Source organism: Stegostoma tigrinum, chromosome 1, assembly GCF_030684315.1.
Source record: "Stegostoma tigrinum isolate sSteTig4 chromosome 1, sSteTig4.hap1, whole genome shotgun sequence".
In the NCBI taxonomy this organism is placed as follows: Eukaryota; Metazoa; Chordata; class Chondrichthyes; order Orectolobiformes; family Stegostomatidae; genus Stegostoma; species Stegostoma tigrinum.
This window is the reverse complement of record NC_081354.1, coordinates 63,547,359-63,570,110: the sequence shown is the minus strand read 5'-3', so window position 1 is coordinate 63,570,110 and position 22,752 is coordinate 63,547,359. Positions and strand designations below refer to the sequence as shown.

General features: G+C 40.6%; 1 protein-coding gene across 2 annotated transcripts in view; it reads right to left on the bottom strand.

Moving 5' to 3' along the window:
- The window catches only part of alpk1 (alpha-kinase 1), a 117,152-nt gene that overhangs the window by 62,895 nt on the left and 31,505 nt on the right, over window positions 1-22,752 (bottom strand). For both annotated transcript variants that reach the window (XM_048544906.2, XM_048544897.2), the window contains exons 2-3: window positions 10,077-10,230; window positions 4,564-4,718 (exon numbers count right to left, since the gene is read on the bottom strand). In XM_048544906.2, the coding sequence (XP_048400863.2) occupies window positions 4,564-4,718; window positions 10,077-10,185 (264 nt within the window). In that variant the 5' untranslated portion in view covers window positions 10,186-10,230. The remainder of the gene's footprint in view (window positions 1-4,563; window positions 4,719-10,076; window positions 10,231-22,752) is intronic.

Sequence of the window (22,752 nt, the reverse complement as noted above, 5' to 3'; positions counted from 1 at the left end):
TGTTATCTTAGTTCTGGATAAGGCTGTGCACCCAAAATTTCAAATGACTTTTTTCTTGCTGCAAACAGGTATCTCTTTTATCAGCTGCAAAGGACAAAGGTAGAAGGTGAATCTCTAAGTTACATGAAGGGTTTCAATAACATTTTTGATTAATTTAGGAAAATCACAGAGTAGGTCCACAATCATGCACTTTTCATTCTTTACTTTAATAATGAATTCTTGAGTTTTGGGAGTCACTGGCAAGGCCAGTGTTCATTGTTCATCTACAATTGCCATTAAGAATGCAATGGTGAGTGTTTTTCAACTAGTCTGGTCTATGTAGTGAAGATAATCCCACAGTGCTGCCTGGTACAATATTCCCTGATACTGACACAGCGACAATGAGGAATAATGCTATATTTCAACATTGAGATGCTGCCTACCTTGGGGCAGTGACGTTTCTACACACCTGCCACATGTGTCTTTGTAACAGGCTTGGGAAGAAGTGATGGAGAGGCCTTCTTCCCAATATATCACCGTCATGTCTAATCTAGGAAGAGCACCTTCTTAATATTTAATTATATAATGTGTGCATAATCACACGACTGAGTAATAACATCCCAGTAGCTGGATGGAATCCCTAAAGTTTAGACAATGGACATATGTTGACAATGTAAGCCATTGGCACAATCTGGCATCAAGTGCATTGTCAAATTGCCACTTGCTCAATCTTACCACTGCTCCACATTTGTTGCCTGGTTTACTGAGCCCTGTTTCTCCAGAAAGGAAAAGCACAGTCTCCCTGGAAGGGCCAATTGCATCAAGGAGTGCAAGGAGAAGACTTTTATGGCAATAGCTGCTGTAAGGTTCCTCGGACCCCCAGCTTGAATACCAGTAAATGGATGGGTGATTAAGCGGGAACAGGTTGGATTTTAGGTGGGTACAGTAAGATGGTAGAATGAATGTGTACCATAGTAAATCAGTAAAGTGGTAGTTAGGTAGGTTGGCAGGTAGGGCAACAAATGGATGGGTTTACCAAGTGGGAGAGGAAGAAGAACAAGGGGTACTTGGGCCAGGTTTAAAGGGGTAGTCTGGTCTAAAGCTAGTCAGATTGGGATGGAAGGTGGTTGCTATTCAGGTAATAGGTGGTTATCAAGTTGAGTTGGGCTCGGACGTGTTGCATGATCGGGGTTGCACTTGAGTAGGGTCAGGAGGACAAGGAGTCAGGTTGAATGATAGTAGTGGGTCAAGGTTGGAGCAGGTAAGGGGTGGGGGGAGGATTAACCTGAGTGATTGAGGCATCAGTTCTACAGTTGCCTCCTAGCTAGATTGAGTTTAATTTGTCCAGCATCTCCTCAGTAACTATCCAGGTAAGTACCATGGAACCCTCCAAAGTCTCCCAGGCTAGCTCAGAGCCACTGATCTGAGAGCTACTTAGAGGCCTTGGCCAGTTCAGAAACTGATTAAAAGAGTTCACTGTTGCCATAAGAGATAATATCTGAATGGGCCAAAATTGAAGTCTACAAATTCTAGTGGATATTTTCTTTAGACACAAGCCCTCAGTTGTTCCTACTCAATTTAGTGGCTTTAATCAAAAAGGTTGGAGTGAACAATGGTGCACTCCTGGTGTGTTGAGGAGGTCATTGAATAAAGGTGGCTTTGGATTGGACTAGGCCTTCCCCATTATTTGCCTGTTGCAGTTACCTTAATGTGGGGATGGGAGGAGGAATCAATATTGCTCAGGATTGGGGAGGTGAGTTGGTTGAAAAATACCTGTGATGACATGCATTGATTTTTATTTTGTAATTATAACATCAGAATGGACAGATTGTTACCTTACTGAGGTGCAACATTCTCTATTGTGTAGATGATGGCAAGAGCAGAAATCCTTAGGGACTTGGCTTGTTATTTCCCATCCAGTTTTGGCCAATTTACAGAGGAGCTTGTGCAGGCTTTAATTTTTTTAAACATTCTTGATGATGTGCTATCCATAAGGGTTCTGCCAAGAGTGATGTTTAACTAAGAAGTGCAGGGAGATGTGCAGTTCTCTCTTAATGCATCATTATCCAGGTGGAGTGTGCTAAAGATTGTTTTACTGCTGTTCATTTTGTAGATGCCATGTCTTGCAGTGGTTGATCAGCTTTATAATACCATTGATTAATACGTCTTCCATCTCTGGTGGCAAAAGACTAATGCCCATGATATGGCACCCATCAGGAAGCCAAAGATGCCCCTTAAAAAGTGAATTAAATAATTCCATGCTTGGAGAATCTCAATATCACAGAATCAAAAACCTTCTCACTGCACTAATTGGAATAGTCTATTTTTCCCACAGTGATCATTTTTACAGACTCTGTTCATCAGATTGTAAGGTGGTGAGGAATAATTATAATTTCTCAGGAGATTCTCGTGACTACCTGCTGGGAGCTTGGCCAAGAAGTCCTGGAGATCTGAGAAAAGCAGACAATTTCCCAGTCCTTTTGTTGGAATTGGGGAGGATGACCCAGAGAATTATCAAGGAAATCTAACCCTCTGCATCAAATGTGTGGGCAACTGGGCTAAGGTCGCCACAAGTCACTTCAAATGTGTAAGATTCCTGTGTGAAAAGACATGACCAAAACAATCTGTATAAATATGCAAGATTATGCTGGTCCAGGTCAAAAAATGGAAGGTTTTTTTCAGCATCCAGCTGAAGAGAATCTCAACAGGTTTGTGTCAGAGCGGTAATCAGTCGTTCATGAACTGAATGCTTGTTTTATCATAAAACCATTCATTGTTCCATAAAATTAAAATTTTCACCATATTCTATAGAACAGCAGCAGTTGAACACAGGTCATTTTCAGAGCTTGTTATGCCTCCAAGCTCCTTCTCTATTTTCATGTTACTGAAGAAATATTGGAGGATGTTTCATACAAATCTATATTTGGCAAAAATCTTGATCACACCATGTAGTGGGAAATGGTTCAAAAATAGTTACTTTTAGATCCATGTATGAAAAATGTAAGTTACAAAAGTCTTGAACAACTGTAACTAAAGGCTCTCAACTAAGAGCGGGTTAAAATGCTCAAAAGGAAATGACCTACATGTTTCAAGTTGCAACTGTCCTGCATTTGTGAGAAGCTTTGTATGAGATTGTGTGGTTTAATTAAAACAAACACTATAATTAAAGCACCTTTACCAAAAACAATTGTTTAAACACTGCAGCATATTTTCTGATTCTGTATTCATGTTTCTTCCTTGAAACGAGGGCCACAGAATGTCCATACAACCAAATCATGCAGTCACTGCAAAACAAGTGGCATCCCTAAATGTAAATAATATCACAGGTCAAAGTGGCACTCTCTCTGCGCTGTTTGCAGTTTGGAAATTCTTTTTTTTTGTCCACCTCTTTCTCTTTCAGAAGTACACAATGGCACTGGAATATAAATTACCAGCAGCATTAAATAATAGTTCAAAGCCGGTTGCAAAGGCTGTGGTGTTTACAAAGTATTTTTTAAGCAGCATGATGAAACATTTCAAGAAGAGACATTAACCTATGGGCTCAAGTATGAGTGAATGGTTGGAACTGGCATGAGGTTGGATTTTGGGCCTGAATAGTTTGTGACCCCATGATTTGCTTTGTTTGGCTGTGGCAGCTGCGGTTATCAACAGATGTTTCAGCAATAAATAATTGGTATCATCTCAGAAAAGAGCCGTCTACCTGGGGAGAAGGCATAATACAAGAAACACGGGGTCGCTATTACTGCTGCATTAATCTCTCATATACACAGGTTTCTTGGGGAGTTTACTGCAGGTGTTTCTTCTGTGAGAAAGCCCTCTGATGCAGGCAAACTCTCTAAAGTTATAAAGCTTTTGTGTGGGATAACGAAGGTCAGGCAGAGCTATAAATTCCTGTCTTGGAGGAACAAAAACAGCTTTACTACTTTTATAGACAATCACCTCCCCCCGCAAAAAACAAAAATGCACAAGACACAGTACGACTTTTAAAAAGATTTCTCTAAGTTTTCTTTAGCAAATTGTTCGTGGACTTAAAAGTTCATGCAAAAATAAAGGGAAAATATTTATCCGCGGCTTTGTGGTGGAGAAAAAATAATGACTTTTTTTGAGCGGGGTGTGAGGAATGTCTGTTTTAATTTAGAGATTCTGAGAAAAATGTTGAACACCCTTTGTGAAGCTAATGTATGAAAACTTTTTAGTTGAATTCCTGAGACAGAATGGGTTGTTTTGGCTTTGTTTGTTTAAAAAAAATGGGGGAGGGAAGAGACGACACCTCTTTTATAATGATCCTCACGTCTGTGGCTTTCAAAATGTTTGGAATATTGGCTCATCTCCATTCATGTGAGAGAGGTCACTTTTACTCATTAGTTTTGGGGAACAGCATTTGTTTAGCTTCGTGCTTAATGTGAAAGAATGAAAATAAATTTCCAAAACTAGAAAGACACTCTGATAGATAAGTTCTTGAAAGTACTAAATACATATTATGATGATATACAGATTAAAAGACAAAATAATTTGCTTTCACATATGATTTCTTTTTTTAAAAGGAAATGCTTTTTTTGTGTGCAACAGGTGCATTATTCATACCAGCAAATCTGGCAGTTTCTCGCTGATGATATCTTTCAGGTTTGTTTTGTCTTCTGGGCATACTTCGTGTTTGTATTGCCACCTCTCTGGCACAAAGGGCCACTTCATTTCCTTTGCCTGTTCCAACAGGGTCCTCAGATCAGCAGAGAGTGAAGCTAGGAAGGTCAAAGTTCATGTAAGGAAATCTCAAAGAAATAAAAGACACCTCAATTGCAAATGCTAAAGATATGGCATCTGAAGTTGTGAAAGCACGTCCACTTGAGAGTAACTACAAGCTGCTCAGTCCTTACAAAAGAATCATAATGGTGATTTGTCTGTCAGTGGGTGCTTTACTATACCATGCCCTGCAGGTAAACAAACTCAATCAGCTCTTAAAAAACGTTTTTAAAGGAAGTAAATCCTTTCAATGACACTCTATGCATGAAGAACCATGGCAGAATGAGACAAAATGATCATCAAAACACTTAGTAATGCTCACTGTAGCAAAGTGCCCGGGATTTGTTTTAAACAGAGTTAGCTGGGGCCTTTTTGTGAACTCTGCACAACAGATGAATTTACAATAAAGGAATATTTATCCTCGCAATTCACCAGTGGTTTTCTCAGTCTCTTGCCGGAGTTACAGTTGGGGATCAGCACTACTGCAGCAGAATTTCAGAGACAATTTTGGAGAAGTTGATTTGGGCGCCAGCCAGAATTCAGCAATTGGTTAAACATACGAATCAGTATTTGAACACGTTTTTTTCTACCTTGTGATTAAGTTAATCCACTCATGCAGCGCTGATCAATAATGTCCACCTACCTACTCATTACTGCTTTGCTTTATGCATCAATCCCTTGCGCTAATGAATAAGGCTGGATTAACAAAGATAAATTCTGGGTGATACTAAGCTAAGCTTCTTTCTCTTCTCAAACTTTGAGTACTGAATGACTTCTATACATTTTGAAACATGAACACAAGGAGGCAGTGGAAAAAAAAGGCCACAAAACTGATCCCTTCTGTCAGTGAACTGAGTTAAGAGGAGTGCAAGAGAAACTGGGCTTTTCTGCCTTTGAAAGAAAGCAGTGAGAGGGGACAACATTGTGTAGTAAATGATAGTAAATGGTGAATATTAAAAGATAAATCTAGAATGAATTATGGCATCAACACTCAAATGCAGAAGTTCTTTCTTGCAAAAGGCAAATTCATGTTCAGTATTAGAAACTTCTCCTACACAGAAGGCATAATTTTAATTCTCTGTCAAACATTAAGTTGATTCACTGCTCCATGCTCTTCAGGTCACAGCAAAGTTAACATTACTCTTAAGGAGTGTGAAATTGTCTTTTTTTATCAGTTGACAATTTTGGGAGGAGCAGTTTGCATGAATTTAAAATATTTAGGAATAGGGTATTAGACAATTTTCCCACAGGATAATGAATCTCAGGAACATATTGCTGCCTGGTGTAGTGGCTACTGACTCTCTGAAGGGCCCATAAGAAACAGGTGCACTGACTCCCAACTGGAGCAGAGATCGCATCATATAGAAACATCTTTATAGACATCAATTGATTTGCGTGGCTGGGCTGTTTTTGATTTCTAGGGATGTGGTAATGAATTTACTGTATATTTATCCTCATCATTTGTCTTCTTTTTTGTGCCTACCATCATATTACCTGTTTGTATGGTGTGTGATGGGAAGAGGGAATATGGTGGAGGAGGAAATGCTTACTCGTAATTCTTCAGCCATCGTACTTATTGTGGTAGGAAAGTTCAATGCACCAACTGGTATTTTCCTCCCCATTAACTGAGAAGGCTCAAACGTTTAAATAGTAGAGGGAAAACAACCTGTTTGAGCTCTCGGATCTCTCACGAATGATTACACCAATTACATCACATTTCAAGGCAAATGTAACTCAGAACGGAGATTTTACATATCCTGGGAAATTACAAATTTTTAAAGAGGTTTGAAATCTCTCTCTCTCATTCTCCCTCTTTGTGGGTGTAAATTTTACACCTAGCTCTTGTCCTTTATTGATACCATTGTTTGCTACTAATCAGGACAGACTACTATTCACAGTTACATTAAATGTTCAAATTGGTAGAAATATGACAGGCCATTCATCTGAGAATTTGATCAAAACAAAAGTTAACAAATCTGGAGGCACATTTTGTAACTTACTGTAGAGATAAGCAATACTTTTGCCTTCTACTGGAGCTTGTTGAAGCTCCACAATGGCCTGAGGAGAAACATCCAAAGATCCTTATCCCTCCCTTCTTTTAACTGAATACTGGAGACTGATGACTTTTATGATTACTGGGGATTCTTACCTTGACTGGAACAAAATTGATTAGAACCTCACAGGAATACAATGTGAAAGACAAAGGAATGTCTTGCCCAGTGTTGAAAGCTTAAGGAACCCAGTTTAAAGGGCAACAGGATTTCCATGTTTCAGGCAGTTCTTCATTAAATACAACAGTATTCTATTTGTATGCTGTGATTAAACGCCTGCACCTTGGGCCACCATGAGATTGATATCAATGTCAGGAATATTGAATGTGTCACTGCAGTAGGCTTGCTAAACTTGCTGAGAATGCTGGATTCAGTAATTGCATTACAGTCACCAACTGCATTACTAATAATGCTTTACTTAAAATGGTTCATATTCCACTTTTAAACGTTGTGTATTGCTGCAAGGTAAAGGATCAATTCAAGTTTGTATCAGCTGCATCATATCTGTAAAAATTGGTGGTGCTTAAACGTTTTGTATAAAATTAAAATGTGGTCCATAAATGCTATGCTGTTCATAATATAAGGATGATAGATCATAACCCTGGATCACTTGTATACATTTTGATATTTTAATTGCTTTTCATATAACAAGAAGACATATATGTGAAAAATGACTGTGATATAAATTCAGTATCTATCTGGGAAGAAGGCATCCTGGAATATCACTCCTGATAAAGCATCAAGGAAACTTCAAAGGAAAGGGCTACAAAGAGGAGAGGTGCCCCACAAATTGAGATTTCTCAGACTGTGAACATTTTGGGAGGAAGGATGGAAGTCTGGGAAAGACACAGGTGTTGCATCTTTTTCTTTCAAGAATACAGAAGAACAGGGGTTAAAAGCCCTGTTTTTGTGGGCTGGTGGAAGAAGATTTGTTAGTGAGGTGAGGGACTGTTGTGTGCTTGTGTGCTGAGGTACTTGTGTGTACTAGTTTGAGTTTGAGTTCTAGTCCACTGTGAAACTCTTCGTTGAAGAAATACCCACTGGTCACCCCTGCATTGCAAGTAAAAGATTCAATTGCTCCGGGTGCTAAAGGCCAGCTAGCCAGTCAAAAGGAAATATGACAAAAGTAGAACTCTTTTGCTCCTGAGTGTAGCCAGTCAATCATTGTCAAAAGAAAACAAGATTAAAAAAATTAAACTAACCTGTAAAGCCAAGAAATCTACTCTTCATGAAAGATCCAAAGAAATTGATTAATATATTTTAACTTGCCTACTTCTTCAGGCTCACTTTGTTATTTCTAATCTGTGTTGCACTATTATTTCTTCTTGCAATTAGTAACTAATAAACTTCCTCATTTGTAAACTGAGAAAGCTTTGTTAAATTGGCTCCTTTTAAAATCATAAATTAAATTGGTCTGGGAGAAAGGTGCTCAGAAAGGAGAGGATCCTCTGTAAATTAACCTTGTTGTGGCTGTCTGAGGGGATGGGTGAATAAAGATGGGGAGCCAGTTTGGCCATACTCAGAAAACTTGGCGTATTCGTTTTGGAACTGTAATAATTTGACGCTTTCACCCAGTGCCTGATATTTGCAAATGTGGCTCTCATTTGTGATCCAGTCATAACAATACCATTGTTGTGCCACACAATTGGAGAAATATTAAAATAATATTGCTTGTTCTTATAATTTTACGTAATTTTTCATCCTGAAACTTGGGTGTGCCACAGTACACTTGCCAGCATCTAGGCTGGTTTATGTTTGGTGATGCTGTGAATTTTAGGGTAAAAAATTTAGTGGTCAGTATTATGAGTTGCTTTAACTGTCCCTCATGCAGGATCCTCCAGTTACTGCCATAAACCTACAGACCCAGTGGGGATTATTATTTGGAACTGTATGACTACTGGTAAACCAGCATTTGTCCACATCACCAGAGTTACCATTTTGGAACTATCACATCCTAAAGGGCATTCTAACTCTCACTGTTAATGAGCCTAATGGAAAGTGAAAGAAATTAGGATTGACCATGATGCTTTTAGAGTTGCTCGTGGCTCAGTGTAGCACCATATGTTAAATTTACCCAATATGATCGTGAGGATCCTGTGATTATTTATGCTCTTCACACTTTGTTTCGACACCTTTTAAGTGAGTTAAGCTCAGATTTCTTCTTGAGTGCCACAGTGAATTGAAGTATGTGTGATTTGCAAAGCATACACATGTTGACCTTAGATGGCTAGCATTACTGAAGCAGTAAAAGCTACTTAGAAAGGAGTTGAAACAAGTCGTCTGTAACTGCTGCCTTGAATTAGTTGCATGGGTTTATATTTCAAATATATGCGAATGACTAAAGCATGATGAATTCACCTTTCACACCCAAGCTTTTGCCTTGGATATGCTTCATTCAGCAGGTGGATAAAAATTAGGAGACTTTTCTGTGAACAGTAATCTAGAAATAACGTCTACCTTGAAATTCAGTTGCAATAGAAGATAGGGAGCAAAGGCTGGTAAGCTATCAGCTGCGGTTTTCCACAGCTCTGCCAAAACTGTTACCACGTACTCTTCAAGCCTGCTCGCAAATGTAATATTTCATTGAGCCTTAATTCGACGTGCAGCATCACTACCCCCCCTGAGCCCAACGGCCGAGATTTGAGAGAGAGTGTTGATGAATGTGCACGGCAGATCACTTGCTGCTATCTGCGGTACCATTGTGTCTGCTTTGCAAAGTAGAAGTGTTTGTGGCTCAGTCAGTGGTGTTCTCAAAACACCGTCCACAAAGTCGTCTTAGCAAACAGTGCGGCTCAAGGGTCTGCGGAGATTCTCGTTTCTTTTAGGTTGGTAAAGTTTGTACGAATGTCTTGAAATGTGAGGTCTTATTAAAGAGAGGCCTGGGGGTTGTAAACATAAAATGTCCAGAGTTCCACAAAGCAGCTTTGTCAATACTTGCACATATAGACTAGCAACACTAGTCTTTAAAAAAGGGTAATGTCCTTTAAAGTTAGAAATTACTGACAAGTTACGTGCAGCAGGAGTTTGCCTACTGTTCTATCACAGCAACTATTCACCCCTCGTGTTTATTGGAGCTTAAAATGAGAACTGACAGCAATTCATTGTGACAAAGTGTGCTTCCTTCCCTACTCAAGGCTAAATCCTATTCATGTGCTGTAAATCCAGTTATTTCTCGACACTCGCCTGCCAAAAGAAAAACGAAGCAGAAGCAACAGGGCATCGTGTCTCTGGGCAGCATGGACCGTGCTGGTGGGTCTTGCAGACACTGCCCGCTATCCCTTTGCTCGGCTGCTCAATAGCTCTCACCTTCGCACTGCCGATACTCTGTCATGTCCTGTTCTGATGGTTCTGATGGGGGTGCGGTTAGGGCCTGCTTGCAGTCCTGGAGGAGTGCAACCACCTCTTGGTTATTCATGACCACTATGAATTGAACTTCCCTGGGTGTGGAATGATCAATTACCTATGGGAAGACACAAAAGCCAAAATAAAAGATCCTTCAGGCGAACTACCTGGCGAACAAAGGGGAGAAATGATTAACTCAAACTGTCATCAATTATCTGCAAGACTCAAGCAGGGCGAGATAATGCTGGAGTCCCATCAAAATACACGGGCAGCCTCCGCGGACATTATCCACAGCTTCAAGAGTTTATGACTAGGTTTGGTGCTGGGACATGGACAGCTGCAACACTCTTTTCTCACACACACATACAGACATGCTGCACCCACTTCCCAGCACCCACACCATTTCTTTCTTCTCAGATGCATTCACCGATTGACTCCCCAGGCCACAGCACACATCCATCAAAACAGGAGTGCTTCTACAGGTCCAAGACGCACAACTTCACGTTGTCTGTCTCAGCTGCAGATGCTCTGAAACCTGCTCCATTCACACAATGGGGCAGATTCCCGCATTCCACCAGCAGCAACACCTACTGTGCGCTTTCAAACATTGTCGCTGGCTTGTCAAAGTCTGCACATCTTCAGTAACCGCTACAGGGTGCGGAGGAGGAGAACCAGTGAGTGACAGAGCGAACAAGGAGGCTATTCAGCCCGTCGTGCTGGGGGTGGACGAACAAACGCAAAGAGCAGTGATTACATCACACTTCCAGGCAAATGTAACTCAGAAGGGAGATTTTACATATCCTGGGAAATCACAAATGCGTGCCCAGGATTTTTGATTCATAAAATCAGCTGATGGAAAATCAGGGAAAGAACCTGCAGTGAACGCTGGAAATCTGAACCACGCACAGACAATGAAGAAACTCTCAAATAAAGGCAAAGTGCGGTGGGACTTGCAGTTTGAAACAAGCATGGAAAACGGAGAGACTCAGTAGGTCTGGCACCCTCTGCGGAGAGAGAAACAGAGTTAACATTCCGAGTCGGGTACAGCTGGTTTCCTAACAGAGGGCTGTCCAGATTGGGTTGTTAAGTGTGTTCAAGGCTGAAATCGACAGATTTTTAATCGGTAATCAACAAGCATGGGGAAATGGCAGGAAAGTGGAGTCGAGGATTATTAGAACAACCACAATCTGATTGAACGGTGGAGCTGATTCCTTGGGCTGAAGGGGCAGCCTGTGTGCTGTAACATTTTAAGGTCTTAACTCAGAAGCTCGGAAGAGCAGTCATATTGGACACAAAGCGTCAACTCCGTTTCTCCTTTGGCAAATGCAAACCTCTGGCTGGGTTTCAACCAGTAACTTTTGGCTAACAGCGGTTGCTGCTTCAGATTTGTCGTCAGAGGAGGCACTGGTAAAACAAAAATAAAACTACCACCTGACGTCAGCACTGCCTGAGGTACTTGTCTTGCAGCTCTTGTGAGAAAATCGGAGTTACTATACTCCAGAGTGTGGAAAAGTGAATACAGCATGGGTTTCAATCTCCAGCAGGAATGGCTGATTCAGATCTCCCTCTCTAGACCTGCATTGTGAATTCTCATGGGCAATATCAGTTTACCAGGGCGTTGGTTAGCTCAGTTGGCTGATTTGTGATACCGACCCTGGGGGTTCAATTCCTGAATTGGCTGAGGTTACCCTGAAGGGTTCTCCTTCTCCATCTCTCCCCTTGCCTGAGGCATGGCGTCCCTCAGGTGAAACCACCACCAGTGGGTTCTCTCTTAATGGGAGGGCAGGTCTATGATTACTATATAAGGTCGCTATTGATAACCAAGGGTGAAGATGCTTGAGATCTGGTGGATTTGCTGTGGTATCTGAGGTGCTCCTCAATTTGGAAAAGACTAGCAGAAACAAAACTGCAAAAAAAAGATTTAAATAGGCCAATACTTTACCACACTGCAGAGAAGACTACTGTTAGTGGACCAACAGGCTTTCAAACTCTGGGCAGAGTGAGTCATCGGGGAGATTTTCCCCAGGATACTTTGTGGGGCTGCAACAGGAGCAATATACCTAGTATTGGTAACTTCTTTTGTGTCACTAATAAGGTCCTCTCCATCTCAGCCACATAGTCAATAACAGCAATCACCAAGAAAAAGGAATGCTCTGGTCCCGAGGCTCAAATGTGCACAAGATAGATATATTAAAACAAAGAAGACTTGCAATTCTGGATTTCTCTTTAGCATCTTAAAATAAATCATTCAGGCACAATGTGTAAGAAAGTGGTAATTTCAGATACCACTCGAACTTCAAATGCACAAGGAATATTTACCATGTTTATAACTACATTCTTTCCTAGCCATCCCAGCACTGCCACTAGCGAATATCTCAATATAATTACAGTTACCTCAAAGCTTGAAATTTCTGCTGGCAGCATTAGGAGAATAAAAGGTTAACACAGGTTAATCCATTTACGTTGAGGGAAAGAATGAACCTCCATTTATGTAATGCTTCATTTCTTGGGATATGCCTCACATCTAATGGGCTGAATTCTATGTGGGAGCACTAATTATGCACACTGACTGCAATGTCAACCTGCCTCCCCAACCCAACATAATTTTGCATGGTTCAAGCAGGAATGTGCCCAAGGTTGTAGCTTATGCCTTCTCAGAAGAGGACATACCCCCTCCAGCCAATCAGATGGTCAATAGCACTTCAGATCCAGCAGTGCCAGCAGAAACAATGGTCCGTGCTGAGGCTGCAGTCAGTACCTGGGCAATAATGTTGCTGGAGCCAGCTTGATCATCAGTCTTTATATTTGATGGTGTGGGCTAACTCCAATGCTGGCAAAATTCCAGCAGTGGAAGGACATCCTTAAGTAGACATAAATTGGTCACTCAAGGGCCTCAAATGGATGAAAAGCTGGTGAGCCACCCAACACCCATCCTGTCACCAATTAAATATCAATAGATTTAGGTTGGCAGAGGCCTCCCACCCAGTTTTTAATTTTACCTGCCAACCCATTCCTGGGAAGAGGAATGAGTAAAATTGCAGCCCATTACTTCTGTCGTGTAGCCACTGTCTATATGTGGCAATCATGGAAGCAATAGCATTTTCACAAATAGTTAATGAAGGAACGACCATGCCATCTATTTTTGCTGTTACTGATTGAAGAAAGGCAGTTTGCCAGCCCACTGGGAGCTCTCCGTGGGTTTTCTTTGTATATTGACGTGGTCAGGCATCTGAACACACCACTGAAGGATCTTGGACCATGCTTAACTCCATCAGTATTGAAATATAACATAAGGTTAGATTGCGATCAGAGATAATGGGAAGTCCAAATTCTGGAGAATCCAAGATAACAAAGTGTGGGGCTGGATGAACACAGCAGGCCAAGCAGCATCTGAGGAGCACAAAAGCTGACGTTTCGGGCCTAGATTCTAGGCCCGAAACGTCAGCTTTTGTGCTCCTCAGATGGTGCTTGGCCTGCTGTGTTCATCCAGCCCCACACTTTGTTTTCTTAGGTTAGATTGCGTTAGTGTACATTTTAAATGTCAACAGCCCATTTTGTTTTGCCTGAAAAGTGGCCAGTGGAGAATATAATATCAGTAAGGTTTTCTACCTTAGCTGATTTGGGATAGCAAGGACAGCTGTCTTCAAGTGGACATTTAAATAAACACACATCATGTTTGCCCAAAACAGGCAAGAGGTTGTGTGCATATAGAAACGGGTATCCTAGGTGGATTGTAATCATTAAGTGCAATGGGTAGAACTTTTTTCAAGTTTCAATAACATGTGAAGAGCACCTCAACCAGAGGTTTGTGAAAAAAAGATTGTTGGCGAGTGATCCAAAGCAGATTTGGAAATGTTTTCAAGGGAATTTTTAAGGTGCCAAGAACAAGGATACTCTCTTGAGCCTGTAGAAATAGAGATTCTGTGTTGGCTGCTGGGGTGCCAGGTAATATTTATTTACAAAGTTATCCCTCACACTCTTCCCACATAACTTGAAAAAAACACAATGATATTGGAAGTAAAACAATAAAAGAGTGCTGGAAATTGCTGGAAGGCAATGAGAAATATAATCCCTGTATACAATTTATAGCAAACTCTAGAAATACATTTTATTAAAGGTCATATGATTCAAGCCGATACTTAATCATATAAAGAATAAAACAGGCCTTTTCCTCAAGTACGTCTTTCTCTTCATTTGAAACACTGCAGTCCAGGTAAACATGATGGTTAAATTAGCTGGTAAAGAGACGTTCAGGGTCAGCGACTGGCTATCTGTTAATCTCAGAATAAAAACACTTCCAGTTGCTTAAGTAGTTTCCTGAAGCTACCGTAAATGTCTGCTATGGCAGCCGAACATGCTGTCAGTAGTACTGACACCTGACAACGGGGGCACTGATCAAGCAAGTGTAAATGTGAGGACCGGATGTGCTAACACTTGCTGCAACAGCTCTGAAAACATTCCAGGTCAAGGTGAGGCATTGCTGCCATCTGCCCCCTTCATCACTTAGACATGTCTGATAAAAACAATCCACCCCAGTACAGCTCCACACTCTGTTGTCCAAAAACAGAAATTTGAAATCTATATTAAATCCACATACACCAGCCTTCATAACATATTCACTAGGTCCCCAAAAAGCTCCTGAATACAGTTGTGACATGGGAAATAGAACATCAATCCTGTAACTTCGCTGCATATATAGTAAGGTGTTTCATCACAGATTGCCAAAGAATGGGTAACATGCAGCTGATTTCTACACCTGTACAGCCCTGGAAGACAAATGTTCCGCTAACAAATGTCACACTTTTATAATATGACCATAAAACAACTTTAAACAGCGACTGCACCCAACATTCAATCACTTGCACTACAGCAAAGAAAAAACTGTGAAGACAGATACAAAACCATGAGGTTTTGACCCCATTTAATGCTTTCATTGGGGGAGGCGTGACACCAAAATTGGGATGTAAGAAAACTGGCTTCCCAAACGACACAACAGGGCAGTTGGAAGCATTGGATCATCTAGGCATTTCTGTGGACGGATGCAAAGCACTGAATGTTGGATTTATTTCCCACCATATTCTAAAGAAATTTTTACTTCTTGATTTTACTTAATGCATTTCCAGCATTTTGGAACTCCTGCATTTTGCTTTTTAAGAAAGATTAATTTATTTTGGATCTCATATCTTCTATTGAGGATGTAATCTCAGACACACATTATCTGATAGTCTAAGACACATGAGGCTGGTCATCATTGGTCTAATGGCTCAGAAGTTTTGGATTCATTATAGACATGGGAAATATGACTGCTGTAGGCTGGCATCAGGGAAGTGCTAAAACAACTATAGGGTTATTGTAAAACCTGATGAACTATGCCAAGAAACCTGCCAAATTTACCTAGTCAGGCCTGCACATAAATCCAATCCCACACCATAGCTGGATTTTATGGAGCACAATGTACCTAAAACCTAAGCCTAACTAAAAAGGTGGGGGTGGGGGTGAGGAAGTCCATGCATTATACTCTACAGCAGTTTAATGCTGGGAGCTGTGATGGAAGACTTCTAACCTGATCTCACCATGTCCTGCGTTAGAGAGCTACCTGTCAATTAGGTTCACTGGCAGTTCTATAGCCCCAGCAGCATCATTTTGGGTGATGTCCACTGCTGAGGCTAATGGCAATTTGGAGAAGGAGAAGCCTACACAGTCCAGACAACAAGGACATCAATGGTGTATTTCTGAGGCAAGGCTGGCAGGTCCCAGAGATGGTGCAGGGGGAGGTGAGGTTCAGGGTTGAAGAGACAGGAGAGGGGACAGCAGACAAAGGGGGTGGAATTACCTTGTTGGAGGGATAGGGGAGTCTCAAGGGAAGTTACACCCCCTTGCAGACACACCTTGGCATGGACCACGACCTCCTGCAAGGAAAATAAAGCTGAGGACAGAATAAGGCCCCTAATGAGGCCAATTAATAACCACTAACGTGCCTCAATAGGAGCAGATGGCCTGCTGTATGCCTAAACCCCATCCCATAAAATTTGAGCTGGGTCAGGGGCAGCTGGGTATGTCACAGGTTGGCACTTCACATACTTTACCTCCTCCCAACCTCTTTCAAATACGTTGGTCGGGAAGTGTAATTTCCAGGCCTGTGTGATTAATGCTCAATCAAATTAAGAAGGAAATTCTACTACAAGCTGTTCCAAGACTAGGTCACTGCACTGTCAAACATTAACACTGAAAATGATCAAGTAGTCTTTGATGGCAATCAAGAGCTGGCAGTTCTTGTTCCTCAGTGTTAATCTGGTGGTCGCCCAGGTATCAGACTCCCATCAACAACATCATTCCTGTAGCAATGGGTTTTGCTCAGACAGCTGACACTGCAAAATTAACCTAAGAAAAAATAAGATGCAGCTATACGGTACTGAAAGCCTGTGATCTCAGGAGGAGAAGAGCCCTTTAAAGATTTGCAATTACTGCCATTTCCCTGTGGTGTTGGTGAGCCCAGACCTTGAACCACTTGGATCATTTGAACAACTGAAGAGTTTGCCAGGCTGGTTCAGAAGATTGCTAACACAGAGCCACTGGTGTCACATAGAGGTCAGATCAGGTAAAAAGACAGGATCTTTCCTTCACTGAAGGACATTAGTGAACATCTTTATATGCTACTCTACCACTTTATTGAATGCTTTTTTCTTTGAAAACTTAAATCAATTAGTGAGATCAAACGTAAATATTGTGGATCCTGCATCTGGTAACAAACCAGAGCACTGCCACCTGGTGAAAAGAATCAAAATTGCATAACTGGATATTGGGAAACAGATTTTCACACTGAAGTACAGACAAGGAGTCCTGGGAGCATAAAATCCAATACTGACTAATAATATGGGCAGAATTTGGTATTTTGATTAAATTTAGTACAAACAATTGTGTCCCTGAATTCAGTGTCTGTCTGAAACAAACTGGAATGGATTTGTTTTCACAACTACTTTTCATGGTTGCACTGACACTAGATGCAGAATTTTAGGTCTGGTCCCTGATATCACTGACAAACAGGGGTCCTGATACACACTCTTGTGGATAAGAGTCTCCAGGTCGAGATTTTAACGATCAATCAACCTTTTCAGACACATTACAACAGCTCTGGCAAGTGGAACTTGAAGCTATCACAGACGTCAATCAGTAATCAGGAGAATAGTTTAAAAAAGGACTATGGATGCTGGAAATCGGAAACAAGAAACAGAAATTGCTGGAAAATCTCAGCAAGTCTCACAGCATCTGTAGAGAGAAAGCAGAGTCCATATTTCAGATCCAGTGACCCTTCCTCAGAACTGACTGTAGCTAGGACAGGATGGTATTTATTGCTAAGGGCAGGGGATGGGGAGGGGAAAGGAGTGAATTGCTCAATCCTGTTGTAATCGCTGCTCACAATGTGGTCTCCTCTACTTTGAGAAGATGGAACACCTACTTTCTGTCCGCAAAAATGACCCTGAGTTTCCGGTTGCCTGCCATTTCAACTCACAGCCTGTTGCCATGCCAAAATCTCTGACTTGAGCTTGTTGTAATGCTCCAGTGGGACTCAACACAAGCTGTAAGAACAGCATCTCATTTTCCCCCTCGGGGAAATGCAGCCTTCTGGACTCAATATCCAGTTCAATAATTTTAGGGCTTGAGCACTTCCTTTCGGGATTTTTTTAACATCACCCCACACCCCAAGCCTTATCATCTCAAGGGCTGTTTTTATCACAGTCAACCCATTTTCACCTACTGATGGGCCCCACTAGCACCTCTTCTTTTTCCCTAGCTCACCGTTATCCATTTCTTTGTCTGTCCAACTGCTGTTATTTTTTCCTCTGGGCTCCGTCTCCAACTATTGTTCACTCCCTTCCCCTCCCCCCGCCACCCCGCTCCTAGTCATCTCCTCTTCCTACCTGCAATCAGTTCTGATGAGTGGTCGCTGGACCCAAAACATTGACTCTACTTTCTCTCCATGGATGCCGCTAGACCTGCTGAGTTTCTACAGCAATTTCCGTTTTTTTTCAAGGCAACTTTTTTTGTGATAATGTTTTCTGCTTGTGGTCGCTCCCCTCCTTCCTTATGGGAAATGTAAATCCTCTTTCCCAGTGTTACTGCCACTTGGGAGATAAAATGCCACCTGGATCGTTGATAGATCAAATCCTCATTTGTCTCACAGTGACAACAAACAACAGGGTGAACAACTATTTTTCAGCTGGGTGAAGGTCTGCTTTGCCTATACTTCTTTCACATCATGAGTCTCATTGTTTCTAATGTAATGTTCGGGTCTTTAAATATCCCTGGATTTCAGCAACGTGCATGAAGTCCATATTAGTAGCATTTTGCTTTTTTTAAAAATGTAAACTTCTGAACATTTTTCAATCCAAAGCACTAACTCACAGAATTCTAATCCAATAAAATGAATTGTAATCCTAATCAGAGACCATGTAATTGACAAGGGGCATCTACCAATAATAACATTCCACAAAGACATCTGAAGGAACTGGAAACCAATCAGTTAGATCTGATTAAACGAATTGGAATACTGCTTCTTTAAATCAATGACAATGGGGACTAGAAATGGATCGAGAATGTTGTTGATCATGACATCTTGAGATTGAACTGAATTGTGAACTCATTATTTGATCTTGGAGACCCAGTCGTAGTTAGACACACAATTCTTACGAATGATACTGAATGAGTTGCCCCTAAAATATTGAAATTGTGAATCAACTCAGTGTAAATTCCATCCTCTTCAGATCTGAATGCCTCTTCACACTCAATAACTATTCACATTCCAAATAGGCAATCTTGTTTCCCACTTTGATTATGAAACTAAACATTAAATATAAATTAAACCTGCCTTGCACATTCTACATCATCCATCATACGTGGAAGGCTATCCTTTATTAAAAGAGGAATTTAATATTAAAGGATGCAATGGCTCATTATACAGGGTTTTGGTAAGATATTATCTGGAGTAATGCAGTTTGATCTCCTTCTTAAAGAATAGGGGTGGCTCTGAAAACGTTTAGTTCATTGATATCTGGAATGAATGAGTGACTTATGACAAGTTGGACAGGCTGGGCCTCTTTCCACTGGAATTTAGGAGAGTGAGGGGTGACTTGACTGAAGTATAGAAGATCTCAATGGTCTTGACAAGGTGGATATAGAAACAATATTTCCTCTCATTGCTGAGTCCAGAATAAGCTGCACTATTTAAAAGTTGGCGGTCACCTTTTTAAGAAAGACTTAAAGCAAGATTTTCTTTCCACAGTGGTGATGGGGGTCAGACAATATCTTTAAGACAGAAGTGGAAATATTTTTATGAAGCAAAAGAATTAAAGTTTATCAGGAAAGATGAGAAGATGGAATTTGGTAAAAACAGGTCAGCCATGAAATGATGAATGGAGCAGGTTTGAATGGGAAAAATGGTCTGCTTCTGCTCTGAATTTATATGTATCTATGTATATCTCCACGAAAATGTGTGGTAGGGCTTTTGGAAGAAGCATTAAACCCCAGAAAGGTCAAGATGTAACACTGATCTTGTTTGCAGTTATTATGCATTGGAATTTTAGATTACTGGAACATAGTGCCAGAGAGGATGGTCTTTGAGATGTATATTAAAAAAAATACTGTTTAGAACCATTACCCAATACGCATGTACAGCATGTACAAACGGATTATGAGCAGAATTAGGCCATTCATCCACTCAAACTTGCTCCACCATTAAATAATATCATGGCTGACCTGATTACAGCCTTAACTCCACGTTCCACTTGTGAGTACCTTTCTCTCTTTGCAGAAGTGCGTACATTTTTCGTTTTACCAGAAATTACAAATTATACAACCCCATCACCACCATACCCTTGTACCTTATTCTGCCCACATTGATCACTTGATAATCTTGTCATATCTCTCCTGTTGATTCGGCTACTGTTTCTCCTACACTGACAAGTCTCTTGTTAGATATGAAGTGTTTTGAGGCATCTTGGGGCTTTCAGAAGTGCTGTACGTATAATGTTCAATGTAAGTTCTTCCTTTACCGGAGATACTTTTAACCCAAATTCCAGAAGTCTGGTGCCTACTGCACCTGCTGCCCTTTATGACACAAAATCCCTTCCCTGCTTTTTTTTTCCAAAACAAAAATTCCTGAAACTTTTATCAATTGCAAACACCAGTTCACAAATTCTGACCGGATAAGCGCAGCAAGTCACATGCAGTACAAATGCAATTTATCTGTGGTTTATTGATTCTATTTCACAGGTTTACAACAAAGTTAAAGGTGGGATGGGGAGAAGGAAGGGAAGGAGGCAGCAAAATATTTATAATGCAAAATTACTCAGGCTTCATTCGCAGATTAACATTGGCACTTGCATTTTCTCTGGGGATGCCTTCCCTGATCTCAATTAAGTTGAAACTGCCCTCACGTGAACTTCAAAAAAGAATACTGTGGATTGGATGTGGGGGAAGGGTGGAAGAATAGTAAATAGAGAAATCCATTAGGTAAAAATAAGATCAATTAAAAATAATTAAAATACTTGTCTGCAGTTGGACGCATGGCAGAATAGTCATATATCACCTGTCAGATAACTCATGGGCTAATCCACAGATGAACAACTGTAGAACAGACCAATCCAAAGATAGGAATCACAACTATCCTCATCTCTCAAAGTTTTCACTGATCAATATTACTTAAGGTCAGCTTGGATTCAAAGATGGGATTTAGCAACAGGCTTATTATTGGCTGCACATAAATTTAAATTTAATACAACCTAAGGGCAAAGTTTTTGCAAACCATATGGGCAGGATCATTACAGTCTTCAATAAAATACAGAAATATTTGTAATGTAAGTTATTGATTGATTTCCACTTGAAACTGAGAACTCTAGGGATCTGAAAGCAATTTTAATTTAATTTTCAACAGTTCCCACCTAAATGTCAATTGTTGGATTTTCTATTTCTTTCCACAGTCTTATTATAAGGATTCAATTAATTATATGCAGAATAAAATTAAAACCCGATTGTAAGGCAGACATTGTGATTTGTAATATGCATTAACGTGAAGAGCTTCTTTAGTTTACATTGAAACTCGTTTTTTCCTATTCAACCAACGTCTAAAAATGGGGGAGGGGGGGAGGACCTCACTGGCATAAAACCCAGCAGTGACCCAAGAGGTAACTGCATTTACATTAGTTTCTGACAAGAATCAAATTAGGGCCTTTTGGACACAAGAACAGGCTTCTAGACCGCAACAGATGGGCCTGAATGTGCTCCCTAGGCAAACTATCAGCGACATCTGTAGCCTTCGAATTCTGGTGGTCTCAACCAATTAACAGGGAAGAAAAGGAGGCCTCTGCATCCACCCAGCCGAAGCACCAGCACGTACATTATTGAAACGGAGCCGGGCATGGGTAAAATGAGGATTAATCACAAAAAAAAATCCACAGAGTTGCAAAGAGGCACTGAACGAGTTATAATGGAGATATTCAACATGCTAAATCGGATTTCTCTTTTTTTCCCCCACTTCTATGAGAGGAATTTAATCCATAAATTCTATTTGTCCGCTCTTTCACTCCCCATCATTTGCTCTTTAATAAAAGGAGGAGCCTGTCTTTATCTAATTGGATGTTTTTTCCAAGGAATAAAAAGAATTAGCAAATAATAGCCTTGCTGCAAGTGATAATTGTGAGGAAACAGAGGTCCATCGACTGAGGATAAACTCAGTGCTTCAGTAAGCTGATGATGCCTTAATATAATTCCATTTGCCTGGCTGTGTGGAGTTCCTAACACCCACAGCTCGAAGTATTCTTTGTCAATGTTAATGAGAGCTATGAGGGCTTCTCCTTTCATACATATGTATGATCTTCCAGCGTCTGCTATGGCAAACTCATGGAAGTGTAAGAAATAAGCCGGTGAATGCACTAACTAATGAAAGCTCATGTTCCTAAAATAGTATCTTTATAAGAAAATATGAAACAGAGACATCTTGCAGTCAATAAAAGCACAAATAAAGCATTTTTAAAGTTAAATTCTAAGTGGCGTAAGGCATTCCATAACAATTTACACTTTTATGACAAAAGTTTCAACATTCATACACTGATATGAATACTGAGCTGACACTAGCATTTAATTTTACAGAAGCAAAGAACTGAGACCTTGGTTTGAATTTGCTGAAGTAATAAGCTTTACTATAATTTAAAATGCCACATAAATAATGTTGGACACATCCCTGGCTTCTTTTATTTTTAAACTTTAATGATTTTATAATTAAGTTGGCACTTTAAGCCTCCAACCAGTCCCAATTTTCTGAGCCAGTAATCCAAAGCCTGTAACAGATCTTTGTTATGAATGCATTTCAAATTAACCTGTGCAGACACACATCTGGAGCAGGGTAGGACTTGAACCCATGCCTTCTAGCCTAGAGGTAGGGGCACTACCACTGCATTATAAGATCTTTACAATGAATGATGTTGCTTTGAGCCAGCTACACCTAGTTAGAATTGGAAATTTGGGAATTCCCCAAAATCAGCCATTCCTTTCCCTAGCTTTATCTTTAAGAGCTCAGTGCTTTGAATTTCTCACATGCAGTGTTCCACTACACTTCTCATCCACACAGCCTGCTGCTCCATTGCAA